This window comes from Perca flavescens, chromosome 11 (assembly GCF_004354835.1).
Source record: "Perca flavescens isolate YP-PL-M2 chromosome 11, PFLA_1.0, whole genome shotgun sequence".
Taxonomy (NCBI): domain Eukaryota; kingdom Metazoa; phylum Chordata; class Actinopteri; order Perciformes; family Percidae; genus Perca; species Perca flavescens.
The window spans coordinates 218,501-228,500 of NC_041341.1; the positions used below are offsets into that span (position 1 = coordinate 218,501).

At 39.4% G+C, this 10,000-nt stretch overlaps 2 protein-coding genes across 2 annotated transcripts in view; one reads left to right on the forward strand and one right to left on the reverse strand.

Annotated features, from left to right (window-relative positions):
- The window catches only part of LOC114564193 (coiled-coil domain-containing protein 141), a 20,402-nt gene extending 10,448 nt beyond the window's left edge, over window positions 1-9,954 (forward strand). Inside the window, exons 6-7 of the mRNA XM_028591427.1 lie at window positions 7,963-8,190; window positions 9,724-9,954. Of these exons, the coding sequence (XP_028447228.1) occupies window positions 7,963-8,190; window positions 9,724-9,954 (459 nt within the window). The remainder of the gene's footprint in view (window positions 1-7,962; window positions 8,191-9,723) is intronic.
- On the reverse strand, window positions 4,252-5,797 carry LOC114563791 (nuclear factor 7, brain-like). The gene is made up of 2 exons (XM_028590663.1): window positions 4,366-5,797; window positions 4,252-4,257 (listed from the first exon to the last, which is right to left on the reverse strand). Exons 1-2 carry the CDS (start codon window positions 5,725-5,727, stop codon window positions 4,252-4,254), a joined length of 1,368 nt encoding a protein of 455 aa, XP_028446464.1. The 5' UTR covers window positions 5,728-5,797.
- Window positions 9,955-10,000: the final 46 nt, after the last annotated feature.

Genomic DNA, 10,000 nt, shown 5'->3' on the forward strand with positions numbered 1-10,000 from the left:
CAGCAGTAATACTCTCTGGCACTAGTACTTTAACTGAATTTAACTGTGTAGTTTTAATAATGTCCCCTTATACTACTCAAACTATGTATAAATTAATAAAATTTCAATCTAAATGTTATTTTAACACATTAAAGTCTTTAATGAAGACACTGGTATACATTTAAGTATTGACAATTAAAAACATTGGTTTCAAAGCTACAGTGACTCTGCAGCTTTTCATAACAATTACTTTAAGTGAACCAGCCGTGTCACTTCTGGTATCACTCAGAGCTTCTGATTGAAACAGTGGCGCCACCTTGTGACACAGTAATATTATTTCATGTCAGAAAAATCACAACACACCATCACTCAGAATGAGTTTTAATGGCCAACTGTTAACAAAGAGAAAAAGCCTTTTAGTTTAACATGAAACAGCCCCGAAATCACTATCACCAAACTCCACCAGACTCCATGTAAATAATCAGGACTTTTAGCGTGTATAGAGCCAGCATATCTCCACCAGACTCCATGTAAATAATCAGGACTTTTAGCGTGTATAGAGCTAGCATATCCCCACCAGACTCCATGTAAATAATCAGGACTTTTAGTGTGTATAGAGCCAGCATATCTCCACCAGACTCCATGTAAATAATCAGGACTTTTAGCGTGTATAGAGCCAGCATATCTCCACCAGACTCCATGTAAATAATCAGGACTTTTAGCGTGTATAGAACCAGCATATCTCCACCACACTCCATGTAAATAATCAGGACTTTTAGCGTGGATATCTCCACCACACTTTTTAATCAGGACTTTTAGCGTGTATAGAGCCAGCATATCTCCACCAGACTCCATGTAAATAATCAGGACTTTTAGCGTGCATAGAGCCAGCATATTTCCTCATGTAAATGGGTGAATTAAGGGTTTATTTCAACCAAACCAGAGTGGGGATTGTTGGAACAGTGGAAAGATGAACCAAGGCGGATTTTGAGTAGTTTCTGTCTACTTTGAATGAAGTGTTTTTTACGATGATAAAAGTCCTGATTATTTACAGAGTCTGGTGGAGTTTGGTGTTGGTGATTTCGAGGCTGTTTGATGTTAAACAAAAAGGATCTTACTCTATAACGTTGTACATCACTTCCACCTAACCATGGATGTATCTTCTTGCACCAAATGCGTAACTGCAATGCATTGTGAGTGATATCCACCTCTCATACATAAACATTACTGTAAATTTTTGCTGGTTTCATCTTCATGAGCCCATTATCAGCTACCAAAGGTAATCTTCTGATATTTCTGTCCCCACTGTCTTCTACGTTTCAGTAAGCATTATTATCTGAAAGCACAACCCAATGATACATGTTAATTCAGTAGCTTTAAGATCAGATGGCTATTGGTTTACAGTCTCACTTCTTCTTGTACATTTTATTTCCAAATTGTATATATTTTAAATATTGCTCGTGTAGTATTCAAGTATTAATTCATGTATATTGTTTCCTATTATTTAATGTATACTCTGTATGTGTGCCTGATATTTTGCTGCTGCAACACCGTTATTTAGGATCAATAAAAATCTATCTATCTATCTTCTGTAAACACGCTTTTGGCAGAACCTGGCAATGTGCAACTAAACAGAGTTCAGAAGGTAAACATGTCCTGTGCGCCTCTCCCTGCTGCAGAAAGTTGCCTCAGTTACTTTTACTTTGAGTCTTTGAGTGTTTTTCAGTCTGCAGCAGATTACAGTTAAAGTATTTCACTTCTTCAGTACTTTAGAGCTACTCTCTGTAACTATTCTACTACTCAATTAAAGTCACAGCTTTGTAATAAAAGGTAAATCTTACCGTCTGTGTGTCGGTGCGTCTCCTCTCACTGACAACTCAACAGGAACAGACTGGTTTACCTGGTCTGACTCAGATTATGTAATGTACACATTACGTCATCTGAGCCAGACCAGGACACTAGTCCGGCAAGGGCCTTCTCAGGCAGCTGATGAGTTTCATCTTAAAGGGACAGTTCACATGTTATGAAGTGTGTTTTTTTTAGCACACACACACACACACACACACACACACACACACACACTGAGTTTTAATAATGTCCTCTTAAACTACTCAAACTATGTATAAATTAATAAACTTTCAATCTAAATGTTATTTTAACACATTAAACACTAATCTACAGTGACTCTGCAGCTGTTCATGATAATAATTCACTCAGAGCTGCTGATTAAGACAGTGGTACCACCTTGTGACGCAGTAATTGTATTTCATGTAAAAAAAATCACAACACACCATCACTCAGAATGAGTTTTAATGACCAACTCAATGTTAACAAAGAGAAAAATCCTTTTAGTTTAACATGAAACAGCCCCTAAATCACCATCACCAAACCCACCAGACTCCATGTAAATAATCAGGACTTTTAGTGTGTATAGAGCCAGCATATCTCCACCAGACTCCATGTAAATAATCAGGACTTTTAGCGTGTATAGAGCCAGCATATCTCCACCAGACTCCATGTAAATAATCAGGACTTTTAGCGTGTATAGAGCCAGCATATCTCCACCAGACTCCATGTAAATAATCAGGACTTTTAGCGTGTATAGAGTCAGCATATCTCCACCAGACTCCATGTAAATAATCAGGACTTTTAGCGTGTATAGAGCCAGCATATCTCCACCAGACTCCATGTAAATAATCAGGACTTTTAGCGTGTATAGAGCCAGCATATCTCCACCAGACTCCATGTATATAATCAGGAGTTTTAGCGTATATAGAACCAGCATATCTCCACCAGACTCCATGTAAATAATCAGGACTTTTAGCGTGTATAGAGCCAGCATATTTCCACATGTAAATGGGTGAATTAAGGGTTTATCTCAACCAAACCAGAGTGTTGATTGTTGAAACAGTGGAAAGATGAACCAAGATGGCTTTTGATAATTTTATTTAGTTTCTGTCCAATTTAAATGAAGTGTGTTTTACGTTTATAAGTCCTGATTATTTACATGGAGTCTGGTGGGTTCGGTGATGGAGATTTCGGGGCTGTTTCATGTTAAACAAAAATGATGTTACTCTATATTGTTGTACATCACTGCCACCTAACTAATGATTTATCTTTTTGCACCAAATGCATAACTGCAATGCATTGTGCGTGATATCCACCTCTCATACATGAGCATTACTGTAAATGTTTATTGGTTTCATCTTCATGAGCCCATTATCAGCTACCAAAGGTAATCTTCTGATATGTCTGTTCCCACTGCCTTCTACATTTCAGTAAGCATTATTATCTGAAAGCACAACATAATGATAACTGTTTATTCAGTAGCTTTAAGATCAGATGGCTGTTGGTTTACAGTCTTTCTGCTTCTGCAAACATGCTTTTGGGAAAACCTGGCAATACAATGTAATGCTGATGTGGATACATGTGATACTCAGTTCCCTTTCTGCTGAATGTTACCAATGATCAAGACTGCGTTTATTTCACACCAGAGACATTTATTGATGTCAAAAGAAAAATACATTCAGTTCTACCGAGACAGAGTTAAAAAGAAAAGATAGTGTTGCACCCAACGTTAGCATCAAATTACAAGACATACAGTCTTACCGCCCCATGTAATTTGGCCATCTGGCCTTCGGGCCATCGGGCCATCACTGGGCCGTTGGGCCATTGCTTATGTCGAACAGTGCTCAGTAGCTCAAAATAATCAGTTATAATCTCAAAATAATGACTTAAATCAAAACTACACACAGACATTAAACACAAAAACAATCACAACCATGTAAATAAAAAAAAAACATTGGAAAAATTGTTGGTTATGAAACTCTTAAAAAGAGACAAAAAAAACATCAAAAGGCGACACAAACTTTGAAAAAGAAAGACAAAAAAGTGTCAATTTTGTTTTTGAAAAAAGCGCCAATTCTTTTTTAAATTTTTCCCCAAAAAGAATAGAATAAAGGCAACAAAAACATTGAAAAGGAACTAAAACTTGGGGAAAAGCCCAGTTTTGTATATTACACCTTTGACAGAACAGAACAGCAATAATAATGTTTCATATAAACTTCCATATATACATATAGAAACATTTATCTTTTAGCTTTTTAATACCTTTTGTTGTGTTTCCTTTAGCCGTCTCCTTTACCGCTGCAATCAGTTTACTACCCTTTATATTAACGATTATTCTGTTTATATTCTTTCATATTTAATCTGCTGACTCCTGTTAATGTTTGGTGCTGCAGTTTGAATTTATTTTATCATTCAGTTCAGGTATTATATCTACATAAAAAGATGGAACACATTAACGTTTAAGAAGTGAATAGTTGTTTAATATTATTATCACCACCACCATGAAACTAGAGAGACCTCTTGTTTTGTTACACAGACCTTCAGTGGTGATATCTTCAGATTATCCCCAGAGTAAATGCATGGAAACATCTTCTCAGTGAAAGTGCGTCTGAAGGTGTGTATGTATGTGTTAGTATCAGGATCAGAGAACGACAGCTTTCCTCTGTTCCAGTCCAGAGTCACTCTGATCCTCTGGAGCTGCTTCTTAAACGGTAGAGCAGTGAGTGGAGCTGGTGGAGACACTGCTGAGTATTCACCTCCACAGAAACATATTGTCCATAATCCAGACTTTATGTCTCCCTTTCTCTGGACAGACTCTGCTAACACACCCAGTTCCCAGTATTTACTGTCTCCAACCTCAACATCCCAGCTGTGAGTCCCTGAGTTAAAGCCCTCAGAGCCCAGGACAGAAAAGTGATAATCAAACCTCTCTGGATTATCAGGAAGCTGCTGTCTCTCTCCTCCTCGTCTCACACTGGTCAGATCTTCAGACAGGATGAGGTTTGGATGAGCAGTGTTTGGGTCCAGGATCAGAGGAGAGTAGGAGACCATGTCCTTCATCTTGTTCCAGATGTTGAAGCTCAGGTTGCCCAGGTGTTTGACCTCGTCTATCAGAGCTCCTGAGAGCAGCTGTGGATCATCCAGCAGGGGGCACTGCTGGACTCTTTCCACTGCAGCCTTGTAGTTGATCAGGAATGAGAGGTCTTCAGCTCTCAGCTGCTCCTCTGTGGCTCTGACTGTGTCTGAAAGAGCTGCTATCTCTCTGCTCAGAGCCTCCATCTTCTCCTTCATCCTCTGAGTCTTCTGCTCCTCTTCCTCCCTCAGTGCAGCCATCCTGGCCTCCTCTTCCTCCTCTAGAAACCGGTGAAGCTTCTCAAACTGATCCTTAATCTGCGTCTCTGTGCGTCGGGCCTGGACCTTCAGGTGTTCTGCTGTTTGATCAGACTTCACTTTAACTTGTTCAAAAACCTCTAACTTCTTCTTTAAAGGCTCCAGAGTTTCCTGAAGATTTTTCTTGTGTTCTCGTGCAGCTTCTTCGATGGGTCTGATTATGTGGTTGGAGTGTGTTTCTGAATCTCTGCAGACGAGACACACTGGCTGCTGATGGTCCAGACAGAAGAGTTTTAGTTTCTCAGAGTGCAGACTGCAGAGAGCCTCTGAAGCTCTCTGATCTCTCTGCTGTAATAAGGTCTCACACAGCTTCTTTAACTCCAGGTTACGAAGTGGTTCTGGCTTTGAAGATCTTCTCTTACAAACTGGACACTCCCGTGTCTGTTTCTCTGTCCACGAGCTCTGCAGACAGTCTTTACAGAAGCTGTGGCTACATGACAGAACAACAGGATCTCTAAAGACTTCATGACAGACTGAACAGCAGAAATCCTCCTCTGACATGGAAGCCATTTTGTGCCTGAGAGCAGCTGAAAACAGTAGAAACAGCGGACGTTAAAACAACTAAAAAAACTAAGTAGTGTTGTTGTCTAAACATGGACTGTTAATATTAATGGACAGAGCATGTGTGATGTCACCAATTGGTTTGTGGAGATCTGCTATGAGTTGTTGAGTTTGCCGTTAGGGGTGCAGACCTCCTGTTTGCGAATGTGAATATTTTAGATGAGAGGGAGGAGAGAAGGAGGAGAGAGGGAGGAGTGACGGAGGAGTGAGGGAGGAGAGAGGGAGGAGTGAGGGAGGAGCTGCTTACCCTCTACCTTACGTTAAACACTTTCACTGGCGATCACATCATAGCCACACCCTAAAACACCCCCCGCTTTATCGCCAATTTTAAAATCAACGAGACCATAATTCACTAATTGAACATCATTCTTTGTTGCAGAAGACTTAAAACTAGTGATTGAGACCATAAAGTTATAATGAAAATGTTTACTGAGGTAATAAATCAAGTGAGAAGTAGGTCACTTTCTCACAGACTTCTGCAGAAACAGACCTCCTTTTGCAACAGCACATCTCACCCACTGCTGGAATTCAGATATAATGCAGGTTTAAGGAGTCTCCTCCTGCTGGTAGTCAGATATAATGCAGGTTTAAGGAGTCTCACCCTGCAGGAATTCAGATATAATGCAGGTTTAAGGAGTCTCACCCTGCAGGAATTCAGATATAATGCAGGTTTAAGGAGTCTCACCCTGCAGGAATTCAGATATAATGCAGGTTTAAGGAGTCTCACCCTGCAGGAATTCAGATATAATGCAGGTTTAAAGGAACACGCCGACTTATTGGGAATTTAGCTTATTCACCGTAACCCCCAGAGTAAGAAAAGTCGATACATACCCTTCTCATCTCCTTGCGTGCTGTAAAGCTGCCTGACGGTTCCAGCATTAACTTAGGAGGAGTCTCCCCCTGCAGGAATTCAGATATAATGCAGGTTTAAGGAGTCTCCCCCTGCAGGAATTCAGATATAATGCAGGTTTAAGGAGTCTCCACCTGCAGGAATTCAGATATAATGCAGGTTTAAGGAGTCTCCACCTGCAGGAATTCAGATATAATGCAGGTTTAAGGAGTCTCCCCCTGCAGGAATTCAGATATAATGCAGGTTTAAGGAGTCTCCCCCTGCAGGAATTCAGATATAATGCAGGTTTAAGGAGTCTCCCCCTGCTGGTAGTCAGATATAATGCAGGTTTAAGGTGTCTCCCCCTGCAGGAATTCAGATATAATGCAGGTTTAAGGAGTCTCCCCCTGCAGGAATTCAGATATAATGCAGGTTTAAGGAGTCTCCCCCTGCAGGAATTCAGATATAAAGCAGGTTTAAGTCATTTCCGCATTTGCAGCACTTTGCCGAACCGGATGCTTTGTCCATTACTATTAACATGTGTCTATGTGTCTAAATCTAAGAGATTTCTGGCAGAAAACCCAAAAGGTAAACATCTTCCTGCTGCAGAAAGTTGCCTCAGTTACTTTTACTTTGAGTCTTTGAGTGTTTTTCAGTCTGCAGCAGATTACATTTAAAGTATTTCACTTCTTCAGTACTTTAGAGCTACTTTGTGTAACTATTCTACTACTCAATTAAAGTCACAGCTTTGTAATAAAAGGTAAATCTTACCGTCTGTGTGTCGGTGCGTCTCCTCTCACTGACAACTCAACAGGAACAGACTGGTTTACCTGGTCTGGCTCAGATTATGTAATGTAAGGTGTGGAGCTTTCTCAGGCAGCTGATGAGTTTCATCTTAAAGGGACAGTTCACATGTTATGAAGTGTGTTTTTATGAGCACACACACAAACACTAAGACACACACACACACACACACACACTGACACACACACACACACACACACACACACACATACACACACTGACACACACATACACACACTGAGACACACACACAAACACTAAGACACACACACAGACACAGACACACACAAACAAAGACACACACACACACACACACACACACACACAGACACAGACACACACACACAGACACACACAGACACAGACACACACACACACACACACTGAGACACACACACACACACACTGAGACACACACACATATGCACACACACACAGAAACACACACAGAGACACAGACACACACACACACACACACACACACACACACACACACACACACACTTTTTGTTGAACGTGTGGGTCAATACTGAAGCTGTGTCTCTTCCCAGAGTTCCCAGAGTTCCCAGAGCTCCCAGAGCTCCCAGAGTTCCCAGAGTTCCCAGAACTCCCAGAGCTCCCAGAGTTCCCAGAGCAGCTGTGGGACGGCCCTGCGGGTGGAGGAGCTGGTGGAGGCTCTGCAGGACCGGAGGAGGAGGGCGGACGGCGCCGTCAGGCTGCAGCTGCAACAGGCGGAGAACGCCATCATGGTCCGCACAAACAAACACCACTCCAGAGAGGTAAGGGTATAGAGCTCACATTATCATAACAATGATATCATATCGTTTAAATAGAGCTCACACTATCATTACAACAATATCATATCGTTTAAATAGAGCTCACATTAACATTACAACAATATCATATAGTTTAAATAGAGCTCACATTATCATTACAATAATATCATATTGTTTAAATAGAGCTCACATTATCATTACAACAATATCATATAGTTTAAATAGAGCTCACATTATCATTACAACAATATCGTATCATATCGTTTAAATAGAGCTCACATTATCATAACAATAATATCATATCGTTAAAATAGAGCTCACATTATCATAACAATATCATATCGTTAAAATAGAGCTCACATTATCATAACAATATCATATCGTTAAAATAGAGCTCACATTATCATTACAACAATATCGTATCATATCGTTTAGAGCTCACATTGTCATTACAACAATATAATATATCGTTAAAATAGAGCTCACATTATCATTACAACAATATCGTATCATATCGTTTAAATAGAGCTCACATTATCATTACAACAATATCATATCATTAAAATAGAGCTCACATTATCATTACAACAATATAATATATCGTTTAAATAAAGCTCACATTATCATTACAATATTGTATCATATCATTTAAATAGAGCTCACTTTATCATAACAATATAATATATCGTTAAAATAGAGCTCACATTATCATAACAATATAATATATCATTAAAATAGATCTCACATTATCATAACAACAACATTGTATCATCGTTAAAATAGAGCTCACATTGTCATTACAACAATATCGTATCATATCATTAAAATAGAGCTCACATTATCATTACAACAATATAATATATTGTTTAAATAGAGCTCACATTATCATTACAACAATATAATCGTTTAAATAGAGCTCACATTATCATTACAACAATATCGTATCATATCGTTAAAGTAAGAGACGGAGACAGACAGTAGAGTTTATAATTAATAACAATTATAATAACATAATAACAACACATTGATCCATTTACATCGGATTATCTACCGAAAACGAGACAAATTATTCTGCACTCGACAAAACCCTTGAAAAAGTGTGCGAAATTTTGAAAAAGAAAAACACTTTTTCATCTCCTTTTCGTCTCCTTTTTCGTCTCCTTTTCTTATAAAATTATAAAAATCTTACCCTCCAGTTTAAAAAAGCCAAGATGGCGATGGCTATCTCGGATATCAAACACGAGCTGATCCACTCGCTCACTTATATACAAATATATACATATAGTCACTCTTCCCTTATAGGTTTAGGGTTATATATATATATTGTGTGTCTCTGTCTGTGTGTATGTTTGTCTGTGTGTGTCTGTGTGTGTGTTTGTGTGTATGTTTGTATATATATTTATATATATATATATATATATATATTTATATATGTTTGGTATTTTTCAACATCTACATTTATTTGTGGCCGTTGTATGAAAGAATTTAGGCACCTGTGGTGCAAAGTAATCAATGCACATGCTGTCTTCACTGCAGGACTGGAGTCTCACAGCCGATACGATCCTGGACCAGAACCAGGACTTGCAGTCTGGATCCACATCAGACCTGCCGGCAGAGTCCGGGACAAAAGAAACCAGAACCCTGCAGTCTGGATCCACATCAGACCTGCCGGCAGAGTCCGGGACAAAAGAAACCAGAGCCCTGCAGTCTGGATCAAAGACCTGCCGGGCAGAGTCCGGGACAAAAGAAGCCCTGCAGTCTGATTAGAGTCTAAGATTAGAATCGTGGGGAAAACGAAACCTTCAGCCGGGAT